The 21,122-nt window shown below is 34.9% G+C and overlaps 2 protein-coding genes across 2 annotated transcripts in view; both read left to right on the forward strand.

Moving 5' to 3' along the window:
* Positions 1,515-19,101, forward strand: LOC109834645 (myb-like protein L; the record flags this gene model as incomplete). Its single annotated transcript, XM_020402676.1, has 10 exons — positions 1,515-1,936; positions 12,363-12,817; positions 14,117-14,319; positions 14,475-14,636; positions 15,676-15,990; positions 18,016-18,174; positions 18,255-18,404; positions 18,556-18,750; positions 18,853-18,891; positions 18,999-19,101. Coding segments are annotated over exons 1-10 (2,091 nt in total), but the record flags the coding sequence as incomplete, so codon positions are not given.
* Positions 19,110-21,122, forward strand: part of LOC109833070 — a 5,027-nt gene continuing 3,014 nt past the window's right edge. The window contains exons 1-3 of the mRNA XM_020400615.1: positions 19,110-19,156; positions 19,356-19,451; positions 19,640-19,810. Coding sequence (XP_020256204.1) covers positions 19,390-19,451; positions 19,640-19,810 — 233 coding nt within the window. The 5' untranslated portion in view covers positions 19,110-19,156; positions 19,356-19,389. The remainder of the gene's footprint in view (positions 19,157-19,355; positions 19,452-19,639; positions 19,811-21,122) is intronic.

A 21,122-nucleotide genomic window follows, 5' to 3' on the forward strand; every position in this document is an offset into this window, starting at 1 on the left:
TTGGCTCTAAAAACCCACGCACCACACATTCCATAAAAAAATCCTAACTAAATCTTTTTGCCGTCTAAATTTGTCAACAAAATGTGGTAAAAATATCACGTCCCACTCCGAGGATCTTAAAAATCCTGCACCTCCTTAGCCTTGCGTGAACTGCTTTGAGAGAGATTGTGTTTTTCTTTCATTTGTTTAAAATCCATGAGCTATGAGCATAATTGTTCATTTCTTCATATTTGTTGTTGGTTAAAGTCTATTATTTTTTCCATGTTTGTTCTTAATTACCGAGTGTCCCCAAATAATTCTCCTTGAAATTTTTTTATCACGCCGGATAACAATACACGCTCTCTTTCTCTCCTGTTTCTCGCGCAATAGACGCAAGTTTTGCAAATTACTGGCCGCACATGCATATATCTCCTGCCGACGAAGAATTGTGAGCGCCTACTTTTTATATTTATATATCCTTGAGGGTGTTTTTTGTAATTTTTAAAAGTTTGAGGGTGTTACTTGCAAATTTGATATTTATAGGGGACTACCGAAATTTTTTAGATTTCATGTGTCATTTGCAAGTTTAGAAAATTCTAAGATTGTTTTGTAGTTTTGAACTCTTGAGGGTGTTTTTTTCAATTTTTAAACTTTGAGGGTGCTTTTTATAAATTATAAATTTACAAGGGGCTGCTAGTAATTTTTGGATTTCATGTGTCATTTGTAGGTTTTGAAATTTCAGGATGGTTTTGTAATTCTAAACTATGGAGGATGTTTTTCTAAAAATTTAAAACTTTGAGGGTGTTAATTACAAATTTTAAATTTATAGGGGACTATTAAAATTTTTTAGATTTCATATGTCATTTGCAAGTTTAGAAAACTCTAAGATTGTTTGGTAATTTTGAAGTCTTGAGGGTGTTTTTCTCATTTTCTACAACTTTTAAGGGTATTTTTTACAAATTACAAAATTTTAGGGGGCTGTTGGTAATTTTTGAATTTCATGTGTCATATGTGAGGTTAGAAAATTTTGATAGTTTTTTTTATAATTTTTAATTCTTGAGGGTGTTTTTATAATATTTTAAACTTTGAGGGTGTTTTTTACAAATCTCAAAATTTTAAGGGGTTGTTAGTCATTTTAAGTGTTTTCTATAATTTTTAACTTTTAAAAATAAGTTTTGTAATTGTTGAAACGTTGAGGGTGTTTTTAAAACAATATCCATCTAAACGGGTAAATGGGTGGGTAATAACCCGCCCATTAATGATCCATTTATCTTTAATAGGAACTATAACCACCCATTTATGACCAATTTAACTAAATAGGTGAGTTTGGATGGTTCATTTGATGGGTGGGTATGAGTGGGCAATTGGTTTTGGGTGCATTTTGCCATCCCTAGCCGTAATTAACCCTTTTTTTTTCTAAAAACAAATTTTTACAAAATATTTACCTTATGATAACGTGGGGTAAACTCAGGGCATGTAATCAAATATTAGGGCAAAAAGAAAATGCAGAATAATCCCAGGGAGATCTACAAACTTTTCCCACATAGCTAAGAATTCCCCCCTCCTTGTACACCAAAAGCGGTGGTCTCCTCCTCCATCCCAAAACCCTAAACCCTAAACCCTAACCCCTAACCCAAAATCGTCATCATGCCGCTTTCTTCCTCCTCTGACAGCGACGGCGACGGCGACGACGACAGAGAGATGCTGCGAAGGATCCTCGCCAAGACCGGGACCTCCGCAATGGAAATCCCCAATGATTCGGACTCCGATAGCAGCGGAAGCGACGTTTTGGGTTGGTTTCGGCAAATTCAAGAGAAGTTCTCGATCAATTCTGACGGTCCTGATCCATTTCCGGTGATCAAACCGCTCAGGTCGGTAGCACCGTCGGATTCCGATGACGACGATGTCATGGAGACAATGGCGGCGATCCATCGGAGGTTCGATCAGTACGAAAACGGTGAGTTTTTCTTGCATTATGAGTATGATCTTTCTTATCCACGATTCAATTGAAATTTCAAACATTAGTAGTTTCCTGTTTACGTTCCAGTAAATAAACAACAGGAAGCATTTTTTTCTTCTTCTTGACTGACTTTTTTCTAAAAATCAAACTGATTAATAGATCTTTGTCCATAGAACATCCGAATGAACATGAAGGAGAGGGCAAAGTTTAGAATTTTGGGGTTTCTGTGTTGAAAATTCATCTTGGTTTTGGAGTTAGAATATAGAGGGGGTATGTGTTCTTGCATATGTCAGAAGGTTGGAGTCTCATACAGTGAACAAAAAGCCCTAGTGTTTTTCCTCCTGGATTTCTTTGAAAAAGATAAAATAAATTCCTCATTCTCAGTATTCTACCACATTGATGGAAGGTATAACCTTTATCCCAAAATATTATGAATCCTTCTCCTCCTTTCAGTTCTATCCTGATTTCTCTTCAATTAAATTAGCTGTTAGCATATCCTTCTCAATTGCCTCCATCCAAAAGGCCTAGTTTTAGTCCTCTTGTTTCGTTGTTTATAGATAATAATCATTTCATCTGATTAATGCCTTTAATGATCTTTGCTGCATGTAACCAAGGTTACAGAAAGCGCTAGATAACCTAGGTGTCGGACCCGGCACCTAGTGATTAGTGCATTTAACAATCTTCGCTGCACGTAACCAAGGTTACAAAAAGCGCTAGACGGCTTAGGGATTGAAGCCGGTGCCTAGAGCCTAGGTGAGGCCTAGGTATTGTCCTTGTTTTATTTTTTTAATTACCATCACTGTTATCAAAGCGCTAGGTACCGCTTGGTGCCAAACTGATGCGCCTAGGCACAAGGCTTAGGAGGATTTCTTTTTAAGTTGTGGCACAAGAGGTTTTGCTGAAGGTCAAAGGAGTTGAAGAAGGCTAGAGGAGTTTAGAGGAGGTTAGAGGGCATGGAGGCAACAACAGAGAAAATCACGACCAAGACTTAATGGTGCAGTCCGCTTGAGCTATCTCCGCTCCCCTATGCGCTCTCATGACCTAGTTGCCCAGAGCCTAGACAGACAGGGCCTAGGCGGCCAAGGTACTGCCTAGGCTTAGGTGGGAGCTTTTTAAAACATTGCACATAGCTAAACTCAATCAATTGATTATCGTTTATTTTATCCTCGGTAAGAGTAACACCTCTTACTTCTTACAGTTATGCTTATTTCTTATCATATCTCTTACCCTATTCATGTCATCCATTGTAATCATCTCTTGATGCAGATTTTATTAGAAAAGTGAAAAATCTTTTCCCATTTACTTGGACTATATAAGAAAAAGCCTTTTATAATGAATACACTTGACAATTCATTTCCATCAACAAAATCATTTTCTTATACTTACTAGTACGATCCTATGCTATGTAGACCTCAAAGCTTTATCTCGTTATTTTTCGTTTCATATCCAATGTGTATAAGTTGGCAGAGAACATATGATTACTGTAAAGTTCCATAATCGTAGTTTCTCTGGAGCTGAGAGCCACATCCATTTACTTCAATAATTATATAAAAAGTTCCCTCATGTTATTTTCTTGTCTTTACCTACTATAGAACATGCAATAAGTTAGCAGATGGCATATGATTACTATAAAGTTATATAATACCAGTTTGTAGCTGAGAGCCACATTCGATTACTTCATTAATGGTATAAAATGTTCCCTCATCTTATTTACTCGTCTTTACCTACTCTATAGCATGCAGAAGATTCATGCTCATACATATGATCTGTAGGTTCTCTTTAGATAAAACTAATTCCTGGAGTATTGCAGTTATAATCAATAAACACCATGCTGATATGTATTTCAAGAAGGTAGAGTCTGGGAGGACAAAACCTACAATCTTGTTCTGAACCCTAAAAATAAGTGCCTACAGTTCAAGGGCTACACAAAACTATTATTTTCTTCACAGTCTTCTATAGTTCACATATCACTGGTTAAATGGTGTTAACATATTAAGAAACAGAATAAAAACAGCTCATTGCATATTTTATTGACCACCCTATTTGTAAAAATAAATGTTAGAGGATTTTTTCACCATTATCCTTACACTTAGTACAGAATCTGTTACTATAACATTTATCATTTTAACTTTTGATTTCTGATTTCATGCCACTCGTGATTCTCTCCTTTAACATGACACTGCCACCTATTATTTTGTATGTCATCCTCTAGTCCTTGATCATCCATCCGATACGTTTCTCTAAAATTGTGGCTCTATTCAGCTTCTGTATTTAATTTATAATCTTCCCTTTCTTCAGGACTGGTCTTAAATGGAGGGTGTAATGAATCGTAGAATGCATCACTTCTGAACATGATTTGACACGGTAAAAGTATTAAGTGAATAGCCCAATTAACTATATACTTTCTCCTATTTTCATCTAAACGTGTCACTTCCATTTCTTTGCTTCAGCTAATGGTAATTTAGTTATGCCTGTTGGTTCTGCTTAATTGTTTATATTACTTAAGGTTCTAAAACGAATTCAGTTGCCTTAATCTGCTTATGTGCATTTATGATACTTGATTGAGATTTTAATGAACAACATTCACTTGGCCATGCATCTTCATAGCATTTGTAGGATTCATATAGTATATGGTCATATAAATCGACTGATATTAGTCCCCAAAATTTATTCCTCTCCTCTCTTCTTGCTTGTAATCAGGTAATTAATGAATAGTAAGAAAGAATAGATGCATCAGAAGGTCGCTTTGACTCATTGGAAACTAGTATTATATGTAATCGTCTTAGAAACATTGGATTTCTAGCAACATTTCCATAATGATCAAACAGTAGATGCCTATCGCCTTATGTTTGTCATAGTGTATTATGATTAAATCAAGGAATGGATGAAGAGTTGGTGTGAGGAATGTTGCACAAGTATCGCGTAATAAGACTTAAATGCTAGCTACGGCAGAAGATCCCTGAGGGGCCAAGTAATGAATTTTCTTTATATAATGTGAACTCTGTTAGGGGTTTGTATTCTAGATCTGGTTGTTATTGAACCTAGAGCAGGAAGGAGAATGGACTGGATTTTGTGTGGCGCTTCATCACTTTGACCTGGCTGCAAACTGTGAAGGAAGCCTGAGCTTGGTGTAATTTGCTAGGCAGTTAAACCCATATTCCTTTGGGCTGGTGTACATTCTCTTGAATGATTTTCACTTTTTTTTCACATTACCTCTAATACCCCCAGTCGACATTTAGAACCTTGTACTGACAAGATCCTAAAGCAAACAAAAAATCAATTTCAAGTTGTATGTCTGTATGATTAGGTAAGAGTGCACAGGTATAGATCTTTTTGGACATGATTTCCATTCTGTTAGACTAGAATTCACAAATATTGTTATTTGTTGAAGAAAAATTAAAGGAACAATTTTGGAAAGCGTGGCGAACCATTGCCCTAAAGAGATATTTGCCGATCTCGTGCGATCAGCCAAGGAGTAGAAATACTCCTTAGCCGTACGATCCCTTCTCTACCGGAACCCTAGCATGCACGACCACGTTGGAGATGAAGTCCCTTGATTAAGCAGCCAGAAAGCTATAGGAAATATTTGATGGAGGAAGAAGAAGAGAAAAGGAAGAGTTTCTTTTTTTTGTGTCTTTTTTATCTCCTCGTAGCTTCTTTTTTTATAAGGGAAAAAGAACCTGTTATGAAGAAACAGAATAAGAGATTTTAGCCTAAGAATTTCTCACATTCCTGAGAATGTGAGAAAGCTAACTAGAATGTGAGAAAGCTAACTAACTTTTAATTAATATTTAATTAATTATTTTAGTTATATCTTTATATTTGATTGGGTAGTTATTTATCCAACAATCCCCCCTCAAAGCAAATATCAAAGGTAACAAAACAAAAAATTAAAAGAACAAAATATATAACAATATGTATGTATGGGCATACATTCTATGCATCAGTATAGGTGGCTTTTGGCCTTAAACCTACACTTAGTAACATTTGTTGCATTCTGAGAAAAACCTGAGGCATTGACCTAGGCTCCTTTATCAGAAATTAACAAAAGGACACATAGAATGCTTACTCTATTGGGTCGCGGGTTGGCGCATTAGTTTGGCCATGTGCTCAATACTGACTCATGAAAAGATATAGGAATAGCCCCTGACTTTCATAATCGCGGTTGCACAGTGATTCTCACGTAAGTGAATCTTCTAGGGATGTAAGAGACCGGAAGAATCCTGCTCTAGGTCTTGGATCCATTAAGAGTTCTATGACTCATCCTACACCAATCTCTCTATGGAGCAACTCTGCTTTAGGATGAGGTTTGGAGTGCCTAGCTCCGATGTGAAATCATGTTTCACATGTATAATAAGAGTGCTCTCTAGTGGATACACTTGTCCGGCTTGTGTCTGCCCTTTGAACTTCCTTCAAGGGATCGTTTATAATAGAATTAGGGTTCCCACTGTCAATGTTCTTATATATTTGGGCTTAACCCCATCCCTCTGGCTGAATATTGGACTGAAATCCTAGCTAGACCTTTTGTCAAATGATCTGCCAAATTATGTTCTAATTGAACAAAGTCCAAAGTGACATATTGATTTAAAGTCTCTTTATTGATTTATATCTTATTTGCAGATGTTTGCTTAGTTTTGAATTTGTAGTTTTCTGCTTGAGCAATTCAATTATAGCCTTACAATTACGATGTACAAAAATAGCCGGAATATGTTTGTGTACAATAGAAATATTAGAAAGTAAATTTCTAAGCCATTTAGCTTCAGAACATGCAGTGTTAAGAACTATCAATTTAGATTCCATTGTACTTCTAGCAATTACAGTTTATTTATTAGAGCCCCATGCAATGACAGCTCCTCCTAGCATGAATACATAGCCTGATGTTAATTTAACATATTGAGAGTCAGTTACCCAATTGGCATCACTATAATCTTCTACCACATCAGGAAAACCAGTGTATAATAAACATGAGTCTAAGGTTCCCCTAAGATATTTAAATATTCTTTCTAAAGCATGCCAATGTTCATTGCTGGGATCACTAGTATATCTACTCAGTCTATTTACTACATATGTAAAGGCCAGGTCTACTTCTATTTGTTATATACATTAGTGATCCTATTTGTTGAACATATTTATGTTGTGAGATAGGATCTTCTAAATTTTTGTGTGAAGAAATGCTAGAGTCATAAGGAGTAGCAACATGTTTGCATATATAATAGTTGAATTTTCTAAGCATCTTCTCAATTGAGTGTTGTAAGGATAAAGATATGACAACGCCTTTGTCACTTCTAGAAATTTTTATTCCTAATATCATGTCTGCTACTCCTAAAATTTTCATATCAAATTTATTTGATAGGTAATTTTTGACATCATTTATTATTTCTAGAGAAGTTCCAAAGATCAAGATATCATCAACATATAGACATAAAATCACATAATCATGATCTAGAGACTTACAATAAACACATTTATCAGATTCATTAATAGAGAAACCAAAGTCTAAAATTACTATCAATTTTTTCATGCCATTATTTAGGAGCTTGTTTAAGACCATATGATGATTTTAATTAATTTGCACACTTTACTTTCTTGTCCCTTAATTGCAAAACCATCTGGTTGATCCATATAAATTTCTTCTTCAAGTTCACCATTTAAAAATGCTGCCTTTACATCCATTTGGTGAATAATTAAATTATGAATAGATGCTAATGCTAGCAAGGTTCATATGGTAGTTATCCTACTTAAAGGGCATATGTGTCAAAGAAATCTATTCCTTTCCTTTGAGAATATCCCTTTGTCACTAATCTAGCTTTGTATTTTTCTACACTATCATCAAATCTGAGTTTCTTTTTAAATAACCACTTGGATCCTATAGGTTTGTTCCTAGGAGGTAAGCTAGTTAATATCCAAGCTTGATTTTCAATAATTGATTTTATTTCACTATCTATAGCCTCCTTCCAAAAAAGTGCATCGATAGAAGTCATAGCCTCCTTAGAAGAGGTAGGATCAGCTTTTACTGAATACATAAAAAATTCTTCTCCAAGGTTCTTTTCAGTTCTATTTCTTTTACTTCTTGGTTCTAAATTTTCAACAGGTTCTGTATTAGTATATTTGTCCATTATTTGTTTAAAAATTTATTTTTATATAGGAAAATTTCCTCAAAATATGTAGCATCTCTAGCTTTATTTATTGTATTATTAGATATTTCATTAATTTTTGAATTAATTACTAAGAATGTATTTGCATTACTATCTAAAGCATATCCAATAAAGATAGAATCTACAGTCTTGGGTCCAATTTTCTTTCTTTTAAGTTTGGGTATACTAACTTTGGCTAAACATCCCCATATTTTAAGATGATTAAATCTGAGAGTTCTCTTTTTCCATAATTCATAGGGAGTTCTATCTGATTTCTTATGAGGTATCCTATTAACTGTATATAGCAAAGCTTCACCCCAAAGATTTTCAGGTGCTTCTAAATTAATTAGTATAGCATTAACATGTCTATTAGGGTTCTATTTTTCGTTCAGCAACACCGTTAGATTGAGCTGAGTAAGGAGGTGTCACTTCATGTATTATTGCATGTTCTTCACAAAATTGAGTCATTTCATTTGAAGTATACTCTCCTCCTCGATCATATCTTATTATCTTAATATATCTATCTAGTTGGTTTTCAACTTCAGCTTTATAAACTTTAAATCTATCTAGGACATCATCTTTAGTTTTAAGGAGATAAATATAACAATACCTAGAGTGATCAGCAATGAATGTCACATAATATTTTCTGCCACCTCTAGTTTGAGTCCTATTAGAATCACATACATCACTGTGAATTTGTTCTAAAAGATCACTGTCTCTGTGTTCTACAGATTTAAAAGGTTTTCTAATTTTTTAGCTTGTACACATTTTTCACACTTAGTGTTTATGTTGGATTTAAGAATTAAACCCATTTTACTCATTTTCTTAGTAGTAACTAGGTTTACATGACCTAGTCTATTATGCCAAAGATTACAAGATTCGGTGTTCAAGATAATAAAAGAAGATGAATAAACATCATCAAAAGATAATTGATGAATAACATTCAATTTAAATGAAACACCTTTTACAAAACTTTTTCCAATGAAAGCATTTTTTTGGTAATTACAATTTTATTTGATCCGAAGAAAATGTTAAAGCCTAACCTAACCAGCAAAGATCCACTAACAAGATTTCTCCTAATAGTCGGCATGAACAGGACATCATGAAAGGGTAAGGATCTTTCCAGATGTCATCTTAAGGTTAATTTGTCTTTTCCCTTTTATTTGTGCCAATCTATTATCTCCTAAAGTCACACCCCCTCCACTTAATTCCTGAAAGTAAATCAGGAGCGATCAGAACAAACATGCACATTTGCTCCATAGTCTAATCACCAATCAGAATAAGGGATAAAATTGCATATGGGAGGTGTAGAAAAAGATCTAAAGGAGGGATTAGAAGTTTCAGCCTCAATTATATTGGCTTGTGGCTTTGGCCCACCATTCTTTTTATATGGCCTTTTGGGTCTAGTCTTGCGGTAGAAGCATAATTCAGTTTGGTGGTTCTCTCGAACACATATGAGGCATAAACTCTTTCCATTGGAAACCCTAGGATTTTGATATTGCTGGTTTGGATTTTTACTATTTTGATTCCTATAATTATTCTCGTTATGCCTCTTGAAATTTTTATTATGATTTGACTTGAAGTGATATTGATTTTTCTTAGGCTTATTTTCAGTTAGATTTACTTTGACTTTGTTCTCAATTTTTGTTTTATTTCTGTTTCTATGTTCATCCTCAGTTCTTTTTGATTGAATAGTCTGGATTAAGGTAAGGTTCTACCAAAATCAGACCAATCAGGAGGGAGTTTATCAATAAGACAAGCCACTTTATGATCTTTAGAGAATATTGTACCTTTAGCTTGAATATATCTAATAAAATCCTAAAACTAATGAAATTGTTCATTTATAGGCTTGTTATCTACGACCACAAATCTATTAAAATTTGAGGAGCTAAACCTTTCAATTCCTGCATCATCAAGAGCATATTCAGATTCTAGAGCATCCCAGAGTGCCTTGGCGCTCTTTATTTCACAATATACAACGTAAAGTTTATCATCAAGAGCACTCAAGATCCTATGGTAGCAATGATAATCAATATCTTCAGGTGTTACTAGTGTAAAACTAGGAGTTGCTGATTTAGATGCAGGGTTGTAGGTTTTGATGCGAAAATTGTAGGTTGTGATGCAGGAGTTTCAGGTGAAGATGTGATAGGTGAGCTAGATGCAGTTGTACCCTGAGATGGAGATCTTCTATAGCTGAGTATAGACCTAGTGTAGTTAGCCAGAATCTCATTTGGTTCTACCATCTTTTAAAATTTATCCTTTAAATTTTTCTTGTTTAGCACTTAAGATTTCATCATTAGGGGACATTTTTATAAGATGAAAAACTAAGGTCCAATGGAAAATAAATAATTTGTAGAGAATGATAATAATGTTAATGCCGATTCTAAAGCTGCTAACAAACTTTACAGCCGCTGCCATTTTTATTTAAATATGGTAACGAAAGCAATAAGTAAATATTATGTAGCCAAAAGTGCTAATAGACAGAATGTAAGAGCAGTAAAGTATCAAAACAAGATAATGAATTAATAATACTCAGATTCTATTTATGTAATTAAATAAATAGACTTAGTCTGGACAATTAAACCGAAGATTCTAAATAGAGTATGACTGACTATTGTTGTCAATATTGGAGTAGAGAAATTCGAATTATTATAAGATAAACTAACTACAATTCTTTAAGGTTTAATCCAAACTGTAATAAGATAATCTGATCTTGTTCTTTTATATATATATATATATATTCACAAGCAATAATTTAATAACTGGAAAGGAAAGCAACTCGGAAATAATCGGATCAGATATGCATAGTGATATCTTGTTGGCTGTTGATTAAACTTTAGAGGTAAATTATGTGCTGAGATTAGATTGACTTGACGGAAAATTATGTGAAATCTAGTTAAGTGAACAGCAAACTTATATATGTATATATCTTTATATTTAAATTATGTGCCGAGTGTCTAAAAGTTATCAAATGAACAGCAACTCATACAAGTGAACAGCAAAATCGAATGAACAGTGACTTATACAAATGACAAAAAAGTCCAATACACAATAACTTATATGAATGAGCAGTAACTCATACGAATGGACAGTACTTATATAGATACCTATTTAGATTGTTCTACTAGAATTCACAAATATTGTTATTTGTTGAAGAAAAATTAGAGTAACAATTTTACCGGTCTCGGGAAAAGCATGGCGAGCCACTGCCCTAAAGAGATATCTGCCGATCTCGTGCGATCATCCAAGGGAAATACTCCTTAACGGTACGATTCCTTTTCTACCAGAACCCTAGCGTGCACGATCATGTTGGGGATGAAGACTCTTGAGTAAGCAGCCAGAAAACTGTAGCAAATATTTGAGAGAGGAAGAAGAAAAAGAGAAAAGGAAGAGTTTCTTCTTTTTGTATCTTTTTTATCTCCTCATAGGGTCTCTTTTTATAAGGGAAAAAGGACCAGAAGGAGAGATTTTAGCCTAAGAATTTCTCACGTTCCTGAGAACGTGAGAAAGCTAACTAATTTTTAATTAATAATTCATTAATTATTTTAGTTATATCTTTATATTTAATTTGGTAGTTATTTATCCAACACATTTTGAAGCCTATCTCTATTTATAAATGACTTGGAACCATTGCTTGACATATGTGCCTTGCTCAGCTTTACAAGTAACGACAGGTTTTGTGCTTTGCAAAATTGCTCAAATTACTGTCTTCGCATTACCTGAAATTCTTTTCTAGTTTAATGACCCCTTTTGAAAAGTTTAATGCCCTTTTAAGACTGTATGATTTATGTTTTCTATATAAACACATAAAATTTCATGTCGTAGACTTTTGAAGCAATACAGATGATGGCATAAGAAGTTACATGCTTCTCACTAATGGGATTTTGTAGTCGTAACTCTCGTATTGATATTCTGTTGAAGGATATAAGACCTTAACACTGGGTAGCTCTTGGGGTGCATGGAAGCTTTAAGCCATTATTTTTTGCTTAGATATTTTCTTTTGCCTAATGAAATTGCATGTTCCAAATAAAATTTATTTAATAATCCTCACTTAGGTTAAGGAACATGACTTGTCTTGATTCGTCTTGGTACCCATGAGTAGCATACACCTGTTCTATTGACATGCCAGCTGTCACCTATCAGTATTTATTGCTTTTTCTTCTGAATGTAACTCATATGTTTGCTTGTATGTCTGTGTTGTACTCATATATTCTCATACAGGTCTCATTACATGTTTTTAGTTGTTCCACTCTATAATTCACTTACTGGTTTCTTAAATTTCTGTGCAGATGTTATGAAGGATCAAGATCAGATCGTTATGCAAGAAACTAATACGACAGTTACAGATATTACCTCACAGCAAGAAATAACTGATATATTGTCAAAGGATCTAAATTGCACACATCAGCTTCGGAATTCTAGTTTTACTGGCTTACATCAACTGGTAGATATATCCGGCGACGTACCCATGAAGGCTCTCACGTACTCACAGTTCCCTAAGTCTGCCCAGAATTTTGTTAGTGCCCTCAAGAAGAATAGATCATGCCAAAGGTTTATTAGGAGGAAGTTGATAGAAATTGAAGCAAAGATTGAAGAAAGTAAAAGACTGAAAGAACGTATAAAATGTCTTATGGATTTCCAACTTTCTTGTAAAAGGAAAATCGGACATATTATATGTCAGAAGAAGGACCCTCGTGTCAGATTAATCTCAATGCAAAAGCAAAGGACATCGAAGGCAATGAAGGTTCACATCCTTGTCTCTAGCCAACCACTATTTTGTTTCCTTAGTTGGGTCATTAAAAATCTTTGTTAAGGGCTATTGCACACAAGTTTATTTGGCTCTACTTTCACCTAATCATGCACTATGGATCTTCCTCAGTTATCATATTTCTTCCTTGCCAGTTATTTAAAAGGCCGCATCGGCCTTCATTCATCTTCACATTTTTAAAGTTTTTTGACCTTATTTTTGTCCAAGTCTCTGATTTCACCTTGTCTTTAATTGACTATACTTCATCTGGTCCACCGTGCTTTTACCTTGCGTCTTTGTATGGTTTCACTTTCTGATACTCTTCTTATGTTCAAACCCTTTTCCAGGTTAGCATAATGGGCATTCTTATTGCATTGTTGTTGTCATTAGAATTTTCCCTCAGCTTCAGAGGTATCTATTGATGAGTTGATAATACCTGTAGGATCTTCGAGAATAGATGGCCTGAAGAACTCCTAAATCTCTCGTCTTTGATTCGATCATTTGAAGCTGAATTTGTTAGGATTTAACTGTTTTTCTTATGTGATTTTTGGATTATAGTTGAGCTAAAAACTACTTATAATCAAGTTTCTGTGAGATAGGATTATGTGAGTTCTACTTGACTCTGATTGCTAGGAAGTCTATTCAAAATTGGATTAGTTTTTTAGTGTTTCAGATAAAAGCCGACTGCTGGAATCGTGTGCTTGTGCACAGCAGATGGTTTCCTTTTTCTTATTTATATTTGGATGTAACCAACTGTCCTTTGGGCCTTGCTAGATATGCACAAATTATTATTATGTATGAAGGTTAAACTATCCGTATTATGTATGCATCACGCATATAGGCATCTCATCGAGTATGGCAATGGATGTGTTTCGTGCAAGTAACAAAGCCTATGATAGGATAATTTAAGATGTATTATCATGATGAACTGTGGTGGATCCCTTTATTGGCTCTAGATCGCAACTTGGCTATTCCCTGAATTAAATATGTCCCACACATGCATGTTTACTTATCTGTAAAGAGTTAATAACCTCAAAATGTTTCTATCCTTCAAAGCTTCCTGCTTGGATTCTCTCATTGTTCCTTACTCTTATGTGGTAAAAATTCTGTGTGCTCTCTGCATATAATATACTTGCATGTTTACATTTGTATGAAGAAAAGTCATAGGTGGATTGTTTCTTTTTAATGTTTAATACAAACCTTCTAACAGTTCCAATGTTATTATTAATATCTTAATCTTCTCTTCTGTGGTAAATGACATGACATCACATCTTATGAATTTATTTTTTTGTCTAGGGTGAATCTGCTACAAAGATCCCGGCTTTGTGTCATGGTCCACCTGAAAATTCTCATGTTTCCAAGTATAAGATGGTATTGAAGAGGTTCCCTCTACCATTTAAAAAACAACATTGGTCAGTTGTAGAGAAGGAGAACCTTGCAAAAGGATTAAAACAACAATATCAAGAGATGCTGCTTTTGAATTCTATGAACTTGGAAAGGTATGTTTGTTGTATTATATTTGGTCTAGGCAGACTCAAACTATATACAAAAACTGTTGGCTAAAAATAGATAATTCAATTTGAGTTCACTTTAAAATTTACTTTTGTCTGTGCGGGCATACTTTTATGGACTCATATCTTGTACAATGTTGCAGTGATTTAGAGAGTTCTATGAATCCGGACATGATGTCTGCTATATTAAGCAATGATCTTGAAGTTACCTCTGAGAAAATCAGATCTTTCCTTCCATTGGTTAACTGGGATCGGTTGGCTTCCATGTATGTTTCAGGTCGTTCTGGCCTGGAGTGTGAATCAAGGTATATTCTGGTGCTCAAAGATCCTGACAGAATTTTCTTGCTTCTTTTGGCACCTTCTGTTATCCTTGATTTGATATTTTTTTCTTGATTTATTGTCGGTTTGATGTTAATAGAGGGAAAATAGGTGGCACAATATTGTGAGGAAGAAGAGCAACACCATTGAGGGGAATTTTAGGAAAAAAGATAGAAATTGAGTGAGTTTTAACAGTTTATTTAATAGCAGGGTATTATAATGGAATAAAAAATGTCAGGGGATTTTCATAATAATTACCCTAGTTCTTTACTTCGACAGGGTACAACTACCTAAATTCAGCCTTATTGATACTTGTTTACAGACCCATTGAAGCTCTGCAAGCTGCCTGATATTGTATCTGAAGTAGTTGTCTGGATTCCTTATGATTTGCAAACTGAAAGGAGTTCTTTCTTGTGAAAAAAGAATGCTTTGGTTGCAGGATTGTTCTTATGGTTCGGATTTTTAATTTAGCCTTTTCTTAACAAGTCGCTTTGCGGTTCCAGCTTAAAAATGTTGGTCTAGAGTCACTCTAAACTTTGATTTTTTTAACAATTACATGTATGCATATGGTGTCTCTCTATGGATGTGTACAGATATGATGCATGCGCAATCATCAACATGACTGCAGTAGATGTTCCCAAGTGTACCATGATCCTAAATACTTATTCGGTTAAGATTGGCCCTTAGCACCGCCTACAGTTCAAAACATGTTTTGATACCTGTAGCAAGAACCAAATCACATACCACCATTTTGGTAGCAATAGAGCAACCACTTCATGATGTACTTTGCTTTCAGTACCGGTACTTACATCCGACAACGGCCCATTATTTATGTATCATGAAACTGGATAAATTGCCCGTTTGCTCAAAAATGGACTAGTTGTTACATCTTAAGGGGATCTTTGAAATCATTTCTGATGTTTACTGTTTGGTTCACATATTTTGATTCTCCTTGGATTCTCTCATTGCCAGAAACTAATACCAATAATTTAGTTTAATTACTCTGTTTTTTCCGCTTCATTTCAGGTGGTTGAACTGTGAAGATCCATTGATTAATTACAGCCCTTGGACCATATTGGAAGATAAGAAGCTTCTATTGATTGTCCAAGAACGGGGTATTTACAATTGGATTGACATTGCAGTTATGCTAGGGACCCGAAGAACTCCATTTCAGTGCTTGGCACGGTATCAGAGGAGTCTCAATCCTCATATTCTGAACAAGAACTGGACAGAAGATGAGGATTTTATGCTTCGTACAGCTGTGGAGATTTTCGGTGAACATAACTGGCAACTCGTAGCTTCTAACCTGGAGGGCCGTACAGGTACTCAATGTTCTAATAGGTCAGTCAACATCTCACGTATTGTTTCTTTAGTTGTCTTCTCTTAAAATATTTTCATATAATTAGCCAAGATTACCAATATTTCCACAATGAAAAATCATCCACTATAGATCTAGGTGCTACTATTCACGGTCGTTTCCTGTTGAAGTGACTTTTCCATCAAGCAAGGAAGTTTGTTCTCTAAAAGAAAATGCAGGGTGTGGTAGATCTTCTGCATCATGGCCAATGGTGTAATGAAGATGTCACATATAACATGTTTGTTTTATAAGAAAACAATGTTTATCTAATAGTTGTTATGAAAGTTTCTTTGCCAATCTAGTTCATTTTTAAGAATACAGAACAAAATTACTTATGACCATACTGAAAAGGATAGTGGATGATGATGGTCATGACTCATGTGCCGATATATAATACTTCCCTGCACTATTATCTTTGTTCATCGTCATCAAGCATATGTCACCAAAACTGCTTGTTCAGGTAGGCTCACAGCTTCATGTTTCAAATTCAACACAGAACTTGTGACTTACTGGCATGACTTATGAGTGTCAAGTCAGTAAGATATATAGGACCCAGTCTTCATCTGAATCCTTATATTTTGATCTTGCATATAATTAAGCTAAACAATACTATATGTCTATATGGCTATAGTTATTTTTTAAAGTAAATTACTGCCTGTTGGAATTTATTTTACATATATCCTTTTGTTGCATCTTTATTTATGGTTAATGAAATGCTTGCACTGCAAAATGAATTTTTTTTGATACAACTATATCAGTTAGTTGAGACAATAAAAAAACTTATGATTTAGGCACATAGTTAAACTTGAAACATAACTTCATAGCAAATGGGAAAATCTCCATGAGCTCAATGTATTTAAAATTCTGTAAAGTATTTGCATGCACATGCAGTCTAAAGAGATACAAAAAGTGAGGTTCTACATTTAGCTTTTATTTTTTGTCCTTTTCAATAGTAAATTAAAATCCAATATTTTTGTTGTCTTAGAATATAGAACTAGGGAATTAGAGGAAAAGTTGGAAAAGAAAATAGAAGAAAGATGCAGTAAGAATTAGGGGAGATCAGTCTTATCTCTTTTATATGTTTCTCCACAATGGCTTTAATACTTGTAACGATTACAGTCAACTTTTGAAACCAAAACTTTTACTTTTTTGGATCTTCTTAAAAAAATTATAGTAAGTACATATGTAACTTTCTGTAGTTCGTCACAATTATGTCGTGTAATTTTAGGGTTAAATTTTATTTTGGCTTTCTCTACGAGCGACTCATTTGTTCTAAATTTTCTGGCTTCAGGCACTTGTTTTTATTTTTTCGATTTCATGATTTCACCAGCTTTAACTAAATTACTGGATGCTATTAGCTAAATGTTTTAGTGAACTGATTATATTAAGAACTCTAAACTGAGTTTCTTTCAGTTGCTCTATCTATGGAGAGTTATTTTATGCCTTGACTAGCACATTATTCTGGCACTGCTGCTTTGAATCTACAGATAGTCACGTCAAGGGAATCCTGTTTTTATTGATAATTATTAAACAATGCTTTTTTATTTTATATCCAGAAATACAAGTAAAGAACTAGGTAATAGTAAAGAACCAGGTAATAGTAAAAATTTTTCTTTATTAGTCTTTGTAATATAAAATATATGGAATTATTCATGTCCCAATAAATGAAGGATAACATATTATTTTAAGCCTCCTCTTTCCACATAAAAGGCATTCTAGATGCCATTTTTCTGTTGATAGATCATCCAACTGGTCGAGCTTATTGTTATAGGGAAGAAACTAAGAAAGTAACCTAAAGAAATGACAAACCATCATCATCTGGGTAGTGAAGTGCTTCAAGTTGGATAGTCAAGTAAGATAGGCAATCTTGAATCGATACCTGAGGTCCTGAACCACTTGCATCTGATCTTCTGTCTGCTTATGTTGTTACCTTGTATTTGTTGTGATCATATTGGTGCTGAATCTTTCTCTACTTCAATGTAACTCAATTTATATAACACTATATGAAGGTGGCTTAAAACTCTTAACCCTGAGAGGAGAAAAGTGGGGAGATGGTCTGTGGATGAAGATAAGCGCTTGAAAGTGGCTGTGATGCTTTTTGGAGCCAAAAACTGGAAAAAGATAGCTCGTTTTGCTCCTGGTCGAACTCAAGTTCAATGTAGAGAAAGGTAATGTCTGTATTTTTTTTCCTTTCCCAAAACCGCATACACGGTTTCAGTAATTTTGAGAAGCTTGATTCTGGTAGCAGGTGGCTGAATTGTCTTGATCCCTCGTTGAAGCTTGAAGCATGGACTACAGAGGAGGATGACAAGTTAAAAGCAGCAATAGACGAGCATGGATATAGTTGGTCCAAGGTGGCAACTTGTGTACCTCCACGTACTGACAATCAGTGCATGAGGTAGAGATATAAAATATTGCTGTTCAGTACTTTTCATTTTTGAATATGATGTATTTCTCATGATTCCGATCATAATTTGCAGGATTAGCTTCTTAATCATATAGGTTAGCTTACTTGGTTGCTCATATACGTTTTTTGTTTTGATATGCAGGAGATGGAAATATCTCTTTCCAGAGGAAGTGTCACTGCTTCGAGAAGCTCGGCGGTTGAAGAAGACTGTTCTTATATCAAATTTTGTAGATCGAGAGAGCGAGCGGCCTTTAATTGGACCAGGTGACTTCTCATCACTTGTAAGTACTCCTGCAGAATGTGGAAATAGCAGCAAGGGCAGCAAGAAAAGGTCAAGGTATATCTTTAGGATGCTTCTGCTGTTCTACTGTGTAATGAAATTAACTATTACTTACATCAGTTTGTATGTTCCAAACTGATCATATTTTTATATAAACAGAGAAGGAGCCGAAAGGGAGAAACAAAGGGAGGTGTCACGGTAAACATAAATTTTACTTCCTTTGTTACCATCTTCCACCCCACTTTATACTATTTTCTCCTTGTCCCTTAACATGTTTCTTTTCCCTCCTTTGATTAATGTTACAGTAATAAGAAAAGCAAGAAGTCTAGAGCTAAGTCCAGAAGGTGTTCTGAAGAAAATATGTCAGGCAATAACTCTTTGAACTCCGGCGAAGCTCCTTTTACTGACTCACTAATAATGCTGAAAATGGGACTACTAGGAGGAGAAGGAAGAGAGTTTCAAGGTATTATAAACTAGTAAACCTGGATTTCCGGTATTTGTTCATAAATATTGTTTTTTTTTCACATCACTTATTTATTTCCACATCACTTTGTCCATGGAAATCAAGGCTTAGTAAACAATTCAAAAATAAATCCATATGTAGAATTTACATATTAAGTCATTACTGCCCCTCTCTAATTTGCATTCAACTGTTATTGCAGGGGGAATCAACCAAATAACTCTGCAGTCAATTTGATGGAGACGCAGGATGAAAGTGTAACCGCAAACAGTACATTATGTACAACTTCCGTTGCTAGGTATTACACATCAAGCCTTTTGTAATATTATTGAATCCTATGTGCTACCTTGTTGGTTTAAAAAAAAACCAGCAACAGAAACCCATAGTTTCTATCTATTTTTCTAACATAAGATTCTTAGGGTTTTCTTTCTTTATACATGGAAACTTTGCAAATTGCTTATTTGCATGTTATTGATGAATTTACAGCCATAACCAGCCAGATGAGTCCGGATGCATGTCTAGACAACCTCCTGATGTCTTACCTGCATATAGCACAGTGAATTCCTCTGAGGTTGATCCTCTTGGATTATCTATTGGGCACAACATTGATACTGGTGAAAATGGCAATGTTAGTGAGACAATACCAGGAACATCAAGGTATTTATTGTGGATTAAGACTTTTTTTACTCCTCTTGAGCTTGTCTGCAGCTATTTCCATCTACATCCTTGGTTACATTTCTTCCATTTGTGTCGTTAATACTATGAGCTTTTACTTTTGTTCCTTTTTCTCTGCATGCCTGAACATATAAGTTTGGTGACCTTTGCCATGTCGCTTGTGCCCATGTTCATGATCCTTATTTCTCCTAAGTAGATTGGCTCCATACATCTGAGGTGCATTCACTTAGGCACTATCCATCTCAATCCCCACTGCCTTTAGGTATTCCCTCTGGTGCTTGTGGCATGGGTCGAATAGGTTGCAATGTATACAATTATGAACCAGAGGTTTCCAAAGAGACCACCGTAATACATTTGAGGTGCATTGAGTTACTGATAATGCCCCTTGTGCCATTAGGCATTGCCTCTAGGATGTGACATGCAGAGCATGATCCTATCTTGGTCAGTTTCTGACTTCATCTGTGACCCACTAGATCTACAGGATGTAGGATGCATAAAAGTTGCTTTTGGAATGTCATCTGTTCTTTCGTTTGTTTTTCCCAGTGAGAGTTTCCTTCCCTTGAAGGTGCTATTCAGTTCCTTGTTATACAGTGTCCTGCAAATTCACTGGCTTACTTTTTCTATTGTGATTGTCTCTTTAAAAAGGATGACTAACTTCTACTCTCTAGATAATTACTAGGCTAGTTTAACTTTCCTTTTTCTATATGGATGAGTGCTTATTAGTTGCCTACTATGTTGTTTTCTACACCCAAATATTATAGAGAAAGAGAACTCTACAAGCAGATGGTATTGTTATTTCTACTCTTTTGGATGTACTACCTGTAACTTCTGCAAACCAGGGTGCAACTCGGATTGGCTGGGTTCGTTTAGTGTTGGCTAAGGTCTAACAGCCTTTGCTCTAACCTAACCCACACACCGTTCAGGTAACTTAAGTCCAACCAGGTTTGATGGGGAGATCTTACATGAAGAAGTTCATTGTTAATAACTTTGTCTGACCTTGAGCACCAGTTTCTATGATCCAGATCTACTCATAAAGAAAAGTAAGCTACATGTTAAATTATATAACCATCTCTTGTCCACCTTTAAAGATAAACAATTAATATGTTATCCTGCAAACCTTTTTTCAATGTTAGTGAATGCATTCTAGGCAGCCATTTGGTTTGGATGGTACCTTAGAAGTGAATGCAGTTATAATAAATTTGTCATCTCTTGCTTTTTAAATTAGACTGTATTTTGGAGGGTTTCTCCTTGCTTGTCCATAATCAGTAAGATTTATTTTCTTCTGTGCCAATCG

The sequence above is a fragment of the Asparagus officinalis genome, chromosome 3, assembly GCF_001876935.1.
Source record: "Asparagus officinalis chromosome 3, Aspof.V1, whole genome shotgun sequence".
NCBI lineage: Eukaryota > Viridiplantae > Streptophyta > Magnoliopsida > Asparagales > Asparagaceae > Asparagus > Asparagus officinalis.